Source organism: Xiphophorus hellerii, chromosome 9 (assembly GCF_003331165.1).
Source record: "Xiphophorus hellerii strain 12219 chromosome 9, Xiphophorus_hellerii-4.1, whole genome shotgun sequence".
Taxonomy (NCBI): domain Eukaryota; kingdom Metazoa; phylum Chordata; class Actinopteri; order Cyprinodontiformes; family Poeciliidae; genus Xiphophorus; species Xiphophorus hellerii.
Genome location: NC_045680.1, coordinates 5,243,622 through 5,262,244, shown reverse-complemented (window position 1 = coordinate 5,262,244; position 18,623 = coordinate 5,243,622). Strand labels below are relative to the sequence as shown.

Sequence of the window (18,623 nt, the reverse complement as noted above, 5' to 3'; positions counted from 1 at the left end):
TTCTCTCCATCAGCTTGTCACCTTAAAGTCAAGAGTGATAAAGCTATGGAAAGGGACAATGATCCAAAATATGTAGCATAAATATCCCTGAAAAGCTCAAAGAAAGAATAAAAATGAACAGATTTAGATGCTGACTTCAAAAAGCATTCATGCTGAATTAAAAGACTTCTGCAAAGAAGAGTAGGCCGCAAGACTCATTCAACAGTTATCACAGCTGTTTGTCAGATTTGGTTGACAGTGATTCTGTTTTACTTATTCAAATTTGAAAACTGCATTTTGTATTTGTTCAAATATGTTTGATAATCTGAAATATTGAAGAAAAAAAAGAAACAAAACCTGTAAAGTGGGAAAAAACGTTTTTTTAAAGACAACTTTCACACAAATTTCGTTATAAACTGAATTTCACTGAACTTTATTGAATTAGAATTGGAATGCATGTAATTGTGTTTAAATCTATTTAAATGATTTGACCATTTTGGATTATCTTAATTATACATATTCTTTGCATAAAATCGGATTAAATTAAGAATCAGAATCAGTTTTATTGGCCAAGGTTTTGTGCACAAGTAAGGAATTTGTTTTCTATTTCAAGCACTACAGAGAAAGTCTTACAAGGCTTGATAATTAACAATAAAAAATTGCGAAAGGAGGAAAAAATTAAAGTAGACCACATTTACTATAACACACACATGGAAAATGAAGAATGGGGCTGAGAGGAAACATTTGGACTCTAAGCGCGCGTTCCACAGAACCAGAAACATCATGCATCAACAACAACCCAGCGATGCTGTGCTGTGCCGTGCGCATCCTGATGGCGACAAATTCAACAATTATTTCAGTGTGGTGCAGGAAGGATACGGGCAGGTGTGGTGTGTGTGTGGGGGTGTGCGTGCATGTGTGAGTGGGGTGGGAGGCAGCATAGTGTGTGAATTTCTAGTTTGTCACTTTTGTGACAGCCTGTGCAGCGGAGGCTCACATGCTGATCTGGACTAATTATGTAGTGGCGGAAAGAAGGTCTGTCACGGATGCAGAGTGTGATAAATACTGCCACTGCCGCAACTGTCATACAAGTATCACACACACACACATGCACGCGCATGAGCGCAAACACACGTGTGCATAACATTATAGGCAATTACACATGCACGCACACGCACACTCCTAGAAACTAGCACTCGCACACGAGTGCAAAAATGTGTGGGCTCTTGCGTCATGCGTTCACATGAAACAGTCGCACTGACGACGGCCTGCTCCCCAACCAACACAAGGTTTAACAATGAAGAAGAAAAGCTCTTTGTTTGCAGATGCTTTTTCTGCCTTTCTGTCTCTGCCTTCTGTACTTCTGGTTCAGAAGCCAAGGCACACAGGCAGTAGACAGAGCAGAAACAGACAAAAAAAATAATTAAAAAAGAAAAAGATGTGAAAGTGTAAAAAGTTGGGATTTTTAAAAGTAGCATTCTTTAATTCATGATGAATTAACTCTTAAATATTCGACACAAACTCAGAATTGAGTCGTCATTTGTTTCCGACACCGAAGTTCAACAAAACATCTGGATTAGCAATGAATAATCAAAATCAGTTTTCACCGTTTACACATTTCAACCCCCGGTTTCAAAACACAGGACATTCATGGAGCATCTTGACTTTTTTACAGTAACATTTGTAGCATATGCATGGATAAACTAATCTGGTAACATACCTCAAGCAGACTATAGTGAACTCCCACGAAGTATGGCATCGGAGCACTGAGGATGTAGAAAGTACAAGACATCTGTTAGTGGTGTATACAGACGCAATGTTTAATTGGAAAATAGCATCTACCTTTCAGTCATTTTATACTAATTTAAATAACTAAAGATTGAAGTGTCTTCACTGTATGGATCTGTTGCTTTTTTCCAAAATTCATAAATAAGACATGCACCGATCTGGATTTTTCCAGGCACAAACCAATTTCCTGTTTTCTTTTACATTTGACCAAGTCCGATTTTTCTTTTTAAGGACAATAAGATATAAAAGATAAAAACAGAATATATTGCAGGTTCTTGATAGAGGTGGCAGATTTTAATGCAACAAAAAATAGGAGAATAGATTAATCCTATTTATACTTCAAAGGATATGATTAAACTTTTCCAATTACATGCTGGTTAATGTTTTTATAGATAAAAAGTGTTAAAGTTTAATTAAAAAGAAAAAAATAATCAGATTCTATAGTATATTATTGAGTCAGTCTTTATCTTGTGTGATTGATTAGTGCATTTTTATACACTAATCTGTGAGAAAAACATGTCTGATAATCCAGACTGATCAATTAAAGATACAAAACATCAAAAATGAAGACGATTTATGTTAAGCCAATACTTAACACAGAACAAAATACTAAACGTGCACTGGAAAATAATCTGAAGTGTAGATTCTTTTCTATATCAGGATGTCATAACATGATAATGTCACAACCAGCAACAAGCCTTTTTATATCCAAGGCCCTCAGAACAGTGGGGTTATTTTTATAGAATCCAGGTGCAATAAATGCTGTTTCCCTTTTCCTGCCTCTACAGAAAAATACACACTGCTGTCACTAATGTGTGAATAGAACATAGTTTAAGAACGTAGACAGCAACAAAAGTTGATCAGGCAACTTGAATCTCCTCAGAGACAGCTGGTAAATGACTGATTGTATTCCAAGAAGTATTTCTGAGATTCTCTTTTTTTGTTTTAACTCAAAAATTGACAGTATCACTAAATGTGATTATACTTATCTTAAAGGTTCTCTGAAATCTAAAGGACAGTGATTGGTTTATAAAGTAATAAAGGGATTAGGCCCTGAATAGATCTCAGAGTTGCTGTTCAGGTTCAATCTATTCACTCAGTGTTTCCAGGATCAGAACAAAAAGAAAGGAAGTAACATTCAGAAAATAGTATTTTTGTTAAAGTTGATTAAAAAAAACAACATTCAGTTTCTTAGAATATTAGACCACAATTTTTTTTTAATACAACAGTGACTTGACAGGTATGTGCAAAAGACAATGACTGTCGCCGTTCACAAAGAAGATAAGGTTCAAGAAAGCTACATCCCAATATATGAATGGACAATTAGTTAGAAGAAAAAATATGGTGGAAAAGAAGGGCACAATTAACACAGCTAAATCAATCTTGAGAGGACTTGGTGAAGCCCAATTGATAATTTGGTGGATTCAGATTTGAAGGCAAGCACTACATGACGAGTTATTTAAGGCCAAGTGTGAAGTTTCCACAATGATGATTTTTTTGAGCCATGATCGTTGGCTTGTGTTGGTCCACTGTGGCTTATCAAACCCAAAGTGGGAGCAGAGATCTAAAAGCACATTTTCAAGCTCGTCATGGTTACCAGTGTCCATTTTCTAGAAGGTTTTGGCATCTGCAAGAACGGTCAAAAGCTCCAATATAAAGTAACAATGGGAACTTTCAGTCTGAATGCCCATCAAAGCTAACCTGACCTAATTATCAAGAGGAAGATGAGACACCGAACCCAACAATGTATAAGAACTGAAGTCAAGCAAAAGGAGCCCAAACCATAAATATGTGCATACGCTGTACAGAACATGAAGATATTTTTCAGTTGCAAAAATAACATCCCTATTCTGTGAGAAGCAAAATTTGGGGTTTTTCATTAACTGTTATATTCAAAACTAGTAGATTGGAAAACATTACTCTGTGTGTAAAAGATCCAAGTTATGCATGAGTTTAAAGTTTTGAATTAGATTATATAAATACATTTTTAATAATATTAAAAATTATTGCAACTGGGTGCAACTGGGTTGCACCTATTTGTTTATGTTGCTTAGCACTGGAAACAACTCACTGAAAACACGATTTCCAACAAACTGTTGGCTTTTTCAGATCAGTACATTTCTAAAACGTCTTTTGCATTTCGCTGTTTCTTTTTCACTTTCACTATTATTCTTAAAACTTTGTCTTTCAATGTAATTTTTCATTTTTCTCTTTAAACCGCTTACCTGTGTAAGAATATCATAAAAAAGTTTCCTTGTTTGAAAAAAAATAAAATAAAATAAGAGGCTTTCTGGATATTCCTACAGTCCTTTACTTTAGCATGTTTCTGGTCAGAGTGATTTATAAACCAAAAGCTTGTAATCACTTTAAAGTGACAGAATAAAAACAAATAGGCAGGCCTGTCGTGTTTATTGGATGCCCAGCTTTGACTTAAAGAATTTCAGATGTAATGTAGAGGAACACAAAACATCTAATGTAATTTAGTTATCGCATCAGGGAACAGAGGACACCCCGTCATTTAATAAGGTAACGATGAGTCTTTGCAGAGTGATGGAAATCACATTTCCCTGTCAGTGAGGAATAGTTTCGCTGAGATGATCCGTCCCTCCTGGAAATGCTCTGCACTGTACAAGCAATCCCATTCAACCATGCTGACGTCAACACATGTACGCTACGTCGGCACTGATAAAAAGTTAACCTGAAACCATGCAGATTTTGTAGACACTACTTCTGCTCTCCGTTCAGTTTCAATCAAGTCCAATCAGATTTGTTGGATTTGTGTTGGAAGGGAGGTAATGAACCCCTCAGAGAGTTCAGACCATGATGAGAGCGTGCCGCTAAGAACTGCCATAAAATATAGAGTAAGGTGATCTGGTCCGTTCATTATGTGCGGAGCAGTGCTGGAGAAGGCGTACGCGCAGAAACACAAAGACTGAGTGGGAGAACGTGTGAACATGTGTGGCAGCGCTTTAACACAGAGATCTTAGTGGCTAAAACTGATGCATAATTGTTGCACCTGACGCAGTGTGTGTGGCTATACGTCTGCATGCCGGGGTCCAGCATCAGGCGCGGACAGCAAAGAGGAGACGGTGGAAAAAGAAGGAAAAAAAAAATAGCAGCAGAAACATTTTTCTTTAAGTTGATAATGATTGTGCTTTAGAGGTTGTCGGGCTTACCAGCAGTAGTCCAGAAGATGCGGAGGCAGAACCGGGATGAAGATGTGCTGCCAGTACATCGGAAAGAGCAAAGTCGCTGCACCGTGGACGCATGCAGTTAACTACACACAGAAAGACAGGAGCGGACACCGTCAGCCCAACTTTACATACAGAGAAATGACTTCTCACTGTTACAAACACAACAAAACCACAGCAACTATTACTAACAACATCTAGGCTAATAAAATATGCTTTTATTTCAGAGATTTACATGTTCATTTCAATACACAATGATATCATTGATTGATTGTTTTAATCTGTCTTTCAGAAAGGGAAACAACATGAACACATTTCAAGCATTTTCTTTCTGTGAATCTTGATTATTTCAGCTTTCAGCGGATGAAATCCCCAAATTCAGAAATATTACAGCAGACCAAATAAAATACATATTTTACAGACAGAAATATCAGCTAAAAAGGGAAAAAAAAGTTTGTTGATCTGCTGTACTTTATGCAGTTAATACTTTATCTGGGCTCTTTTAGCATGAATTACTGCATCAATGAGGCATGTGGACTTGCTGATTGCTATTTTCCCCTCCTACAGACTGGGAACTTTGATTTCCAAATTAAATACAAAATTTACTTTCATCTGAAAAGATAAATTTCTTCTTTTTTTTTCTCCTTAGCCCAATTCAGCACTTTTTCTGGATATGTCTGTGTCTTTGCTCTTGAAACACCGACTCAATCTCCACTTTATACCTTACGATTCTCCTCTGAACTCTTGGATAGGCTTGGCATTAGAGTGCTCTCAAGGCTGTGATCGTCAGTTTCTTTTCTCTGCCAGTTTTTCCTTCCACTTAACTTTCCTTTTTAATTCATTTCATTTTTACTTTATTCAACGCAGTGTCTCACTGAGATAAAATAAATTAATTAATAAATTTTTCTAAGGAAAACCTTAGAAAAATATTGCCAGTATGACAAAAAATTTATATGCTCTTTGGAGTTAGTGACAGTCATTCACAAAAATTGTGTGAGCCACAATTACTTTTTGAAATTATTGACAGAATTTAATTGTTGATGACATAACTTACTAAAAGGTGCCTGTAATTATGCTACTCATTGAAAAATTGAGGTGAGCATAAATAAAAGCCATAAAAAATAAACTTTTCACAGAAAACAGGGGAAAAAAACAGATTAAAACCTAAACAAGCAGGCTGGATGTTTCCTTGACCCTGATGAAAAAGACAATAGAGGAGAAAAGAGATCGGTATAAAATAGGGAAAATATTTTGACCTAATGTAAGGCAACATTTGTTTTAATTAAAGTGTTGTGCTCTGCGCTGATTTTTTGTCTGAAAAATATGCTTTTCTATTATAAATGAGAAAACAATGAAGTTAAAGTATTTCTATTGAAGAAGGGTTTGTGCTGTGACCTGCACAAAAAAAGACAACAAAAGAAAGGCAAAAACAGCACTGACAGCAGCCATAAAAATCTGAGAAAAACTGAGAAATGACTGGGGAAAAAATGGAATAATTAACCTCGTTTTTAACAAATAATGAGCCGCAATCATGTAAGGATGACATTGCTTTTCAAAGAGCCTTTTTACATTGTCAAACCAATATTACACTCAGAATTAAAGTCATCGTCTCCCATTGTCTTAAAGCAAGCGGCCCCCTCCTTTCCTGACATGACATGTCACAAAAACTCAGCAATAGTAATGACCTGCAGCACACACACACTCACACACGCCTACACAGAGAGACGCAGCAGGAGACAGAGGCGTTAGCTCATCCCCCAGATTAAAATAACATGATTAAATATGGAAAGAGAACAGAGGTCTGAGGGGCTCCTGCGGGACTTCATTAGGGCAAATTGCCAAAGAATGAAACATGAGTTAGCCAAGAGAGACTGCGGGCTAGGCCAATACCGCCGGGACCCCCGCAGCAGCAGCCGCCGTTATACCGCTGCAGCTTCACAGCCAAAGTGTGAAGCGGACACACACTATCACACACGCACAGATACCAGGAGACCCCCCCAGCTCGCTGACACGCAGAGTGTCACAATTGACCGGCCAAAAGCCGGAGAGCGCGGTGGCTGAAAACAACCGCAGCCAGAGGAAGAGATGAAGAAAAAGATGAAGAGGATGTGGGGGGCGTCCAAATACACCCTCTGATGAAGCTCAGGCATCTAAGAAAGAAAAGAAGCATTCATGTGTTTGTGTGTCCAGCCCCCCACCCCTCCTCCGTTTGTTTTAACTGCATTCATTTTTCATATCAGCCGGCAAACAAAAAGCAATGATTTTCTTTCTTATTGTCTTTCACACACAGAGTCCCACAATACTTAAGACTTAATCAACATTTAATTGGTGTCTTGCTCTGTGTATCTGCATATGCATATTCCTGCTTCCTGCTGTCTGAAAATGAAACAACAATGCCACACTCCTGTCAGGATTAATTTCTTGGCAAACACTTTGTTTTTTTTTTGTTAATTCTGAAAATAAATCAATGCGATGAATATTAATAAGCTGAACTGAGTGCGCTAGGCGAAAAGAAGGGCTATCAAAACTATCACACCCTTCTTCCGTCTAGTAAGGGGCCATTAAATCGTGATGAAGAGGGGTCACCAATCTGCCTGCGGACCTACGCTGAGACACACACACACGCACGCTGAGTGAGGAGCCAACAGGCGGGTGGATTCCTCCTCTGGGAGTGCGAGACAAGCCCCAGCCATTCGCTGGTACCAGGAGGTAATGGCACAGAACACCTCGCTAACCAACTCCAATTATCTCCACTAGGCCTCAAGGTGAGCCCCCCAACTGGCATGATTTACTCTCAGGTTGAAAGTGAAAACAAGTCTCTCTCTCTCTCTGTCTCTGTCTCGCTCCGGCTCAGGCTGGGTGGCTGGGCTCGGGGGAGCTGGCTGGGAAAGGGAGTCCGAAACTTGGATTATGATTTATAACGCAAATCTAGATTACGCTCCTCTTTTATTTGTTATCTTCAAAGCGATGGAGGCAACAGTGTGCTTCCTTAGATAAAGGAAGTTGGAAGGAACTCCACAGGAATAGTTCACATATTTGCTTCTCAAAACTCTTAGATTAATACAAATCCCTGTGTCCTTGTCCAGGTTTTAGAACAAATGAGGCAAAAAGTAAAACGGGAGATAAATTGAAAAGAAAAAAAAATAATAACCCCCCGGTTTTTCTTCATTTAGAGGAGAGCTTCACATGAGAGTGGGTCATGAGAGGCTAAGGCTGATAAAATATTTGCCAGGCTGATAAATAATAGATGAGTGGAGCCAAATGGCTTACACGCTCCACAAAAGACCTGGGTGCTTAATATTCCATTCAATGGAGAATCACAGATACAGTCCCCAAGAACAAATACAGGATTAGGTGCTGGGTCCAGTCCTTGGGGACCAGGGCTCTGCCCGGTAATGAGGGGCTGCCTGCCTCTTATGCTGTGTGTGTGTGTAGGCGTGTGTGTGTGTGTTGCCCCCTCCGCTGAGAGAAGCTAACCGATTATACAGCGACAGCCTGCTTCAAAAAGCAGTCAAGGTCTTTGGTTCTGCCCTGAGAGCTTTTTAGTGTGCTGTGGCTTAGGCGGAAAGTGGCCAAACGAACGACGGTTTCTGCAGACCCATTCAGTGAGACTAAAGGACGGACGGGGGGCGAAGGGGGACAGACGGAGGGACGGAAAGACAGAACAGAGGGGGAGGAGGGGAAAGTTGGTGAAGAAAGAAGGAATAAAGAAGGACAAGATGAACGCAAACTTTGACACCGGAAGCCAAACTAAAACTCAGAATTCAGACACCAGTTGGTCAACTTCCAACTCTAAGGTAACATTCACACAACAGGCAAATGCAGCCCAAATGACCCCAAAAAAATCAAATGTGTGCCACTTCCATATGTGGAATTAATTTGGACACATATGCCATTGTTTCAAAGTGTCTTCAGTCTGAACAGTGATGTTGCATTTTTTCCAACTTTCATACATTGTTTACATCATACATTGATGTAAACATTGTATGAAAATTATGATTATGAACTTGGAAAAGAAGTCTGTCACTGAAGCACATCACTCCACTCTTACTCCTGGGTCTTACTAAACATCCAACAAAAGTTGCAGTCAATGCTGCACAAAAATCTGTTGCTTTTTTTATTTGTGTTATGATCTTGTAACAGTACTTTCAGCTTTCTTTGCTGAATAAACTTTAAAATCGATCCACAGACGGCATATTACTTCCGTAAACAACGCGCTGCTGCGTGACGTCATCGTTCTTCTTCTGCACATGTGGGTCGATTTGGGGTCATAAATCTTTCACACAGACGTCTCACTGCGGTCGGGTTTAATTAAAGGCATGAACGACTGAAATTGAGCATAAAGACCTGCTGTGTAAATCCAGTCTAATTTCGTACTTGATGCAAGCAGCAAACAGCTCAGTATTTCATAAAGTTTTGCTTCCGTAAGTTATTAGAAACTTTACTCATCATTGTTTTAAATCATCACAATGTCCCCAATACCTGAAGTGACCTTAAACAACTCAGCCACTAAAATTTACATCATATTTGGAGATCAGGCACAGTGAACCATGTAATCCAACTGATTAAATGCATGCTGAGGGTGAATTCATGACACTTCAAATATAATAAAAAAAACAAATATTGCATCCGAGCAGTCTTTTGGGCCTGTGAAGTTTCACACATTAAAACTGCGATGACAACTGCGATTCAAGGTATTATGCAGCTCTAACACAAAAATAAAACTAATTAATATTCACTTACAGCAATGAAGACAAGTGTAAATTACATTAAAACCAAATAGAAAGATTTCAGCACCGTTATCAGCGATCTTGGCTGTTATCAAATGTCTTTCCAATTTTCAGAAGTTCTTGTTTTCTTCTTTGTTACTGAATATAGTTCATGTTTGCAAGAAAAAAGCATTTCAGGAGAAAAATAATCTCTCTATTTCTAAAATTTTACATCCAAACACACTTACATAAACAAATGGGCAAAAGGTTAAGTGAATCTGCATGTGTAGCAAATAATTATTATTGATGCCATGCACAAGTTTTCATACTATTCAATTTGTTTCCTTTTCGTCACGTCCCAAACACAAACCTCAGTGTGCTTTACTGTGATTTCATAAATAGATAAATGCGAAGTGAAGCATACTAGTAAAATGGAAATAAAATGATACAACTGTTTTTTAAAATAAAAATCTGATAAATGTTCATATGTATTCAGCCACCCTGAACCAATACTTTGCAAAGCAACATTTTGCTGCAGTTACACCTACATGTTTTGTGGGATATGTCTCCACCAGCTTTGCACATCTATAACTTTTATTTATTTATTTTACAATACAGCACTAGCTCAGTCAGCTTGGATGGAGAGCATCTGTGAATGTCAATTTCCCATCCCTGCCCCAGATTCTCATTTGGATTCAGGTCTGGACTTTGGTTGTGCCATTCTAACACATCAATATGCTTTGATACAAACTGCAGCTCCAGCTGTAGGTTTAGGGTTGTTCTGGAAGGTGACCCTTCACCTCAGTCTCAAACTTTGCATATAAGAGATTTATTTCAGGGATTCCTGTTTCACTGTCCTGGCTGACGAAAAGGATCACCACACCATGGCACTGCCACCATCATGTGGCACTGCCACCATCATGTGGCAGTGCCATGGGATTGTGAAAACATGGAGGTGGCAATAGATAATGGAAGAAGTCGACTGAGTTTGAGTTTTGAAGTTGAGTTGTTCTACTCACAGATTTGCGAGTAGGTCAGAAAGCGACATGACCAGAACACCTTCTTGTGGCACACATGTCTTGTGGCTAACTGCGCACAGGATTCCTTCTTGTAACGTTTCTATAAAGACCACAGTTGTAGAGGAAAGGAAAGAAAGTTGTCCCGTTAACAAATTTTCCCAGCTGAGCTGTGAAACTCTGCAGCCCCTCCAGACTCACCCTGGGCTTATTAGCTGCTTCTTTAAATAATGTGTTACTTATCCTACTTTTCAGTTTAGGTGGGCAGCTCTGTATTGGTAGATTACAGCTGTCCCATACTTTTTTCTTTTTTGGATAATGGATTGAAGTTATTCAAGGCTTGGAATATTGTTTTATAAGATATCTCTACTTTAAGATTCTCCATGAATCCAAATTCAAAAACATCTATTTTTCTTGTATCACTTTTTTTTTTAAATCTTTCTCAGAGAGTTAGACAAAAAATATATTTCTGCATAAAGAGCTTGAAAGCGAGGAAGGAACGGCAATAAAAAATGAGATTCTAGTTATGTTATGTTCATCTTCAGGCTGTATTCTAGTATACTTTTTACAGAATGTGTAAAGGCAATGGAGAACCAGAAAATCACTGGTCACTGACTCCCTTAGTTTTGTGGTTTCATATTTTAAATTACTGTCTAGATTCAAACAACTCAAGGCATCCAAAATGTAATTTGTACCCCAATTTAAATTTAGTTTTTTTTATGTAAATGATTCCTGGCTGTGGTACAGATGGACATTGTGTATACTGTTTTTCTGTATACCTGTGTTGATCTTTTTTTGTTGTTCTAATAATAATAATAAAAATAAATAAAAGAAAATAGAATAAAATTTTCCATGACAGTGTTTGGTCATTATTGTTTTCGATGGACAATGTGGCCTACACCAAACAGCTGGATTTGCACAGAGATTCAACTACACACATACAGAGCATCAGAGTAAAGGAGGTTCAAAATTTCAAGCCACACTTATGAGTTTTATATTTCCCTTCATCATTATGCACAATTAAGTGTTATTTTATGTTGCTATGCGTGAGGAAATTCTAAAATATATATATTGACCTCATGCAGCTCACATATCAGCAAACATTTTCAACCCACATCATTATTCTTTACTGGATGCTGAAGGAACATAAAATCGCTGAATCTCATTCACGTATTTTGGGATAAACAATAAAGCAGACTTAAAAGCTATAAAATATACTCTGCTTTTCCATCCTGAACTGTCTTACTGGACTTGTTCGACTGTGAAGAAACAGATTGCGGAAGAAACCGGCTGCTGCTCCAGGCGGTGTAATTTAATTTGACAGGAGGAACGGTATCAACATAGCTGCTCTTGACCTTCTCACACCAGCTTTAAACGCTCATTTCCCCTCAACTAGCATTTTACTTCCAACTCTATCCCCACACATTTGCCAAACCCAGTCCTGCAGTGCCTTGCAAAAATATTTATATGAACTGAAGGTTTTCACATTTCATCACATTACCATTACAAACTTCCATGCATTTTGTTGGGCTATATAATAATAGATGGTTTTTAAAATTTGCTGCAACTAAAGTTGTGTGCACTTATTTTCATCCCTGTTTACTCTGATGCACCTAAATGCAAATTCTTTATCAGGGACACATTCAAGAGGACAAGTATGTGGGGAAAGAATCTGTTAGCAGAACATACACATCACATATTTGGCTTTGGTGGCAGCAAAGCTGAATTGTTAAGAGGAATTCAAAAGAGGCCATATAGGTGAAACAGCAGATGAGGAAGAAAGTGCAAAACAATGTGTGAAAAAAACTAAAACTAAATGACCCCTAGCATATGCCCACTGTGAAACATTGTGGTGACAACGTTAGCTGGTCAAAGTTGATGGTAAGATGGTAAATAAGGGACAATCTTGGAAATAAAACTATTAAAAGCGGAAAAACCCAGAATTACAATGGAATAGTTAAGATTGAAGCATATTTATGTGATCGAATGGCCTAATCACTATCTGTGGGAAAACTGGAAAACTGATTTTCAAAGATGCTCTCCATCCAGTCTGACTGAGTTTTGAACAATTCTGGTAAATCTGAAAAAAAAAGAAAAAACAGGCCATATAGCCGCCCAGGTTCTTGGTATCAGTTACATTTTCCTCTTCTTCCTCATTTATCCTGTTACTTTATCACTGCTTTGGCCCTTCCCTCTCTTATCCTATGCACTAAGTCACCAATTATGCATGCTCTGCTTTCCACTGTGCTGACAAACGTTGATGTCAAGCCCCGTAAGGGTACAAACGCGGGTATATTGCACTAGGAAAGAAGTAGAGGGCATGCAGGGCGGCGCATGTAGCCGCTAACACCAGGCCTCCCACACAGGAAGACAGAAGGCATGAGGGGCAAATAAAAACACCTGCAAGAGCAAATAGGGGAGACTGTAGTAAGATGAGCCGTTTTTCATACTTAGGATCACTACACAAAGGCAACTTTGGTTTGGTCGTTAACTTGTATATCCACATATATTTCACGATGTTGTGCATGTCTTCAAACAATCAGAAACAGTTTTGAAAAATAGCATGTTAGAAAAGATTGTTTCATGGTTCAACTTACCCGTGTATGGGGTAAGTTGAGTGTAGATGTGGGGTAAGTTGAACTGTATTCCCTAAAACACAGACACACCCCAATCCTCTTCTAAAACTCTACCCCAAGCGCTAGAACTGAATCCTTGGCAAGTGGAAGATCCATGTCATGCTAGCGGCTCAACTTAACCAAAACTACAATTTTGACTTTATTTGTGCCCACAGCTAAAATGCTACACTTTTATCTTTGGTTTATGACCTCATGTTATAACTCATACATAGCACAACTGATTTATAAAACATATATATATATACGTATATATATAATTTTTATAAAAACTTTAAGAAATCAAAGTCTAACCACTTTACCCATGAGGTTCTTACCTTCACACACTTGAAAAAAGAATGCCTTCCTCCTAAGTATTTGGTCACATGATCAGTGTTTTTTACCGTTTCCTAGCAATAATGGGAGGCTAAGTGTACCCCAGGATCCACTGTTCAAGGAAAAACACATGCACATTTACAGTCCCACCAGCAACGCACAGGACACATAAGGAAGGGGAAGTTTATCGAGGACAAGCAGAGGAAGGTACTGAGGGAGCGGGATGCAGGGGGAGAATGTTCCAATGTTCTGCAGTTGCCCAACAACTGAAGGACACATTAGGACTCCCAGGAAGAGGAAGGCAATGTCAGAAAGAAAGAGGTGTAGCGAGAGAGTGAGAGACAGATGGACAGAAAATAATATGTCACAGGGAAAGTATAACTAACACAGCAAGAGCTGGGAGAGGCAAAGAGAAGTCAGCGAGAGAGAGAAGAGGAACAACAGAGGAAAAAAGCTGGAAACCAGGAGACAGCTGGCACTCTAGGGCACGGTAGATGGATAGCTCCTTGTTAGCATAGGCCTGACAGCCTGATGAGAGGGCTGCTGTCAGCCGGCGCTGGCCGATAGGCAGGGCAGAGGCTGGAGGGGGAGGCTGGGTAGATGAAAGACACGGGTGGGGGGCGGCGGCAGCGGTGGTGGGGTCCTCCCTACTGACTAGTTAGAAGAAGGGCCGATGCACCCCTATTATACGGGCCTATGACAAGGCTGCACACACGGCTGGCTGCCGCCCCCTGCACCACCACCAACTGGCTTTTTAAAAACAGCGGTACCATTCACCTCTGGTCACAAAACAGCAATAAGTCAACTGGCGCATGGATGTAAGATCATGATTTATTCCTTTGCTTTCGGCTGCTTGCAAGACGTGGCAGCCATGTACCGACAAACTGACATGCGGGGTTCACTGGGGGCTTTAACACAGGCAGCACCTTACGAAGGCAGAATATATATAAATACATGAGCTGCGATGTGTCTGATTTTTTTCCCCCCACTTTCTATCCCATGTTTCTGCTCGGCTGGAAAGGCGGAGGTGGTGGAAAGCAGCTGGATATAACTAACGATGTTTCCAACAATATCTCCCAATACCTTCTTTATACGTCTTCTATCCGCGAGATCAGACTATAGAAATATAACCCATCCATCCAATGAGTGATAACACTCATTTTAACATAATGCTGTGCCAAAATCTGACAGCAATTACACGTCTCTCATCCTTTAAGGTGTTTGATCACATGACAATGGCACGGGTAATGAGTGGAGATATTTTCGGTTAGGTGCGTATCTATACACTTAGCTGGTTTTAAGAATCATGGCAGCCATTTGTGCTTGAACTACGAGGTCAATCTATCCCAACAGCAAAAATAACGCATCACAGGAGCGGTAATAACACTAGGCCAGCGAGTAATCCCACTGGGGACGTGAAAATACCTTTGTACTACATCGCCTGACATACATAGCTACCAAACCAAAACACCTCTCCCTGAGGAAGATGGATGGATAGACGACTGGGCGAGGAATTGTTGAGGATGAAAGGCTCACGGAGGTAAAGGTCTCCTAAAATATTCTGCCGGCATATATTTGCAATAAAAGCAAAAGGCGTGCTTTGTCTTGAAGTTACAGAAAGCTTTAAATCACACATCGTCTTCGTGCTAAAAAGGAAAACATTCTCACCCCTCCCCCGAGTCTGATAATTTACATCATGTTCTGCTTGTGTCACAGCAGAGGGTGCCGCCTCAGCTGAGGTGCAGCCGGTCTGAGCAGAGGAGGGGGAGACAGGTGAAATTCTCAGAGGGCTGGGTAATTTTTACAGCTCCTCCTGATTATAGCTCCGAAGAGAGACCTTGGGAACACTTCCCCGCAGCGCCAAACACCACCAAAGGCCCCCAGCTGTTAAACCTTCTGCAGACTTGTAGATTGCGTTGGCAGGAGCCGCTCAGCTACAGATACAAATAGAAGTTGGATGACATCACTTCCCTCTCCCATCTAATCTGTCATAAACATTTGGCTCTGCCTCATCAGCTGCAAAGATAGCATGGGAGAGGAAGAGGGGGAGATGGACACACAGAGTTCCTCCCTCATGCACACAGAAATGACTCTAAATTATAAGAGTAAGCTAAGGCATGTAATAATAGATAATTTAAGGCATTTTGGACATTAATATGCTGCAGTTATATGGTACAAACAGCCACATAAAACCCAGCTTCAGCCTGAATTTCACAGCCTGTCAGAGCTGGATGATTAAGAAGAGGGGAGGAGGGTGATAGGGGGAACTGCTTCAAGTCTCTCTGAACAACTATCAAGCCATGTCAGATAAATATTCCCTTCGTAATATTTAGGGTTAGAAATCCAGCTGGAATATTGATGAAGCAAATCATGTTCAATCTATTGAACAGCCTAAGGTTAGATCCAGTTTTAGTGGCATAATTTGGCATTTGAATTTGATTTAAAGCATGACGGTGCAGGTCTGCAAGTTGGCAACAAGCTTTCCGAATTATTATTAAAGTGCAGAAGTCCTGCATTACCAAAAAAACAGCTGCATTTATGCATAAAAGTATTGCGCATTTAAAACCTTTTACACCCGTTTGTTTCCCCTCCTCCAATCAGAGAAGACTGTTTTTTAGTAATTTTTCATTTGAGGAAATCACACTGCTTAAAGATATACAGATACATGTGCAGATAAATTAGGATATAATTTTAAAGAAAATTCATATAAGTCATTACATTTAAGAATTAACACTATGCATATAGATAAGCAAAGACAGCTAAGATGACAGTTATTGACAACCATCACAAGAAAAATATGCCGCAAAGATGTCATTGCTAACCAACCCAGCAGTTCACAGAGTGATGCATTCAAGAATATAAATGGGAATTTGTGTGGAAGGAAAAAATGTCTTGGATAATAGTGCAACTGGTGTAACCACAGTCTTGGGAGTATCGTGAAGCAAAGCACATTTAAGAGTTTGCGGACGATTCGACAGCAGGTGTTACACTGATGCCTTGTACTAGGCCACTCCTCAACCATATCAAACTTTAGAAGATTCTTACCTGGGCTAAAGAGAAAACAAACTGGAGCCTTCTAATCATATACAAGTGACGTTTGTATTTAATTTGGAAATCAAGATCCCAGTGGATTGGCTCCGAATCCAAACTATTTGTTGTGCAGTGTGACGTTTCCACAGTCAGTGATGATTTAAGAAACCATCTTAACGGCAGCTGTTAGGCCACGGCGTTTCATCAAGTCCAAAGCCTGCACAGCCATCAACCAGGAAACCTTAAAGCCCTCCATGTTTCCTTCTGCTAACAAGCTTTATGGAGACACTAATTTCATTGTACAGCAAGACTGAGAACCCAAAGGTACCAGACGCTGGTTCGATGACAATGATGCTTCTCTGCTTTATTGGCCAGCAAATTGGCCTGACCTGAACCTTTATAGATAATCTATCATTTATTGTTGAGATGAAGATCAGAGACACCAGACCCAACAATGCAGATGAGCTGACGGTCGCTACCAAAGTAACCTGGGCTTCCTGAACACCAGGCATAAATTCGCACATTCTCAAAATAAACATAATAGCAACATTAATATTTGAAGGAAAGAATCCTTTAGGTTGATGCCGTATTCTAGTTGTTTTCCAAGCTTTTATCAGCCTGTGCCTACAAGGCGAGGCTCAATAACCAAAAGCTTCGGGATGACTAGGAAGGAACACACTCACAGTACTAAGCTTCCTTGAGGTAATGATGATGCGCCGTTCGTGCAGCATACTGGCGTAGAGTTGGAGCATGTTGTTGATGTCCACAGCCACAAAGTACTCCGTCAGGTTCCTCTGGAGATACAACAGAAGAAAATGTTTTTAGCTTGTAAAATGTAAGCACTACATCACTGTACAGACTGTGAGAAAGCCTGATTATATGTCAAAGAACAGTGTAAGAAAAAAAACTACTACAAAGATTGATTTACATTAAAAATAAATGGTAAGAATTATGTGTTTCAGCTGTATTTATGCCTGTGATCCATCCAAAATAGTCAGATTGGGGAAAACGGATCACATTTCACTCAACGTCAGCCTGAGAGACCGATAATTGCTGTCATCTTGTGTCCCTTGCCATAAAAATTTGAGCTCGAATTTAAACACAAAAATCAACAAAGAGCATGTGCTCAGTTTGAATCTTTTATGCCAATCACTGAACTTCAACATTAAAGCACAAGCACCGCAGGAGATAAATCTGAAACAAGAGGATGATGCAATAATTTCAAACGGTGACATGTGTATTAGATTAAAAACGATTAGAGGCAGGGATGTTTCCATAAGGGAGGGATTTCTCCTTCATCTCCTTTTGTCTCCTTTTCTCCTCTTTTCCATGAGCACTTACACTCTCTGGGATAGTTGGCAGTCCATTGATATCCGGGGCGATGAAGTAGGAGTGCTGCGAAAACACAAACATGCAGGAAAGAGTAGAGGGAAGGTCACAAGTGAGGCATAGCACTTATTCAGAAGAGAATGAGGGGAAGAGGGGAGAAAAGGGCCGTTCACTTTGTTGTATGATTTATGGCTCATCTTCTGCTCTGTCTATATGAATTGCTGAGCTGGTGTCTGAACCGTGGCAATGCTTTTATCAGGCCTGCAGAACAGAGAAAGCTCAATAGCAGCTCTGCTCCCCACAGACACACACTGTGGTGATGTCTCCGGTGGAAAACTGAGTCTTTATTTAAGCATTAAAGAGGTTTGTGGAGAACCAACACACACACACACGCCCGCCCCCACGCCAGCATGTGTGCACATTCACTTCTCCATACACACACACACACTCAGGTTGTTTAGAGGATCACAGGGCTGCCTGTCTCACTTTGGGAGAGCAGGGCAGGTTCAGTGTTCAGATCAAAGGGGCCTGAGAGAGGTGCTGTTTGCAGGTAGACAAACCACCAAGAGAAACACACTGCTGCGTCTCTCTACACACTACTGAATGTTTGGTACACCTGCATTTCTCTGGGCC

General features: G+C 39.9%; 1 protein-coding gene across 2 annotated transcripts in view; it reads right to left on the bottom strand.

Moving 5' to 3' along the window:
* dennd1b (DENN/MADD domain containing 1B) overlaps nt 1-18,623 on the bottom strand; it is a 138,883-nt gene that overhangs the window by 54,203 nt on the left and 66,057 nt on the right. For both annotated transcript variants that reach the window (XM_032571735.1, XM_032571734.1), the window contains 4 exons: nt 18,003-18,056; nt 17,345-17,455; nt 4,944-5,044; nt 1,700-1,745 (listed from right to left, as the gene is read on the bottom strand). In XM_032571735.1, the coding sequence (XP_032427626.1) occupies nt 1,700-1,745; nt 4,944-5,044; nt 17,345-17,455; nt 18,003-18,056 (312 nt within the window). The remainder of the gene's footprint in view (nt 1-1,699; nt 1,746-4,943; nt 5,045-17,344; nt 17,456-18,002; nt 18,057-18,623) is intronic.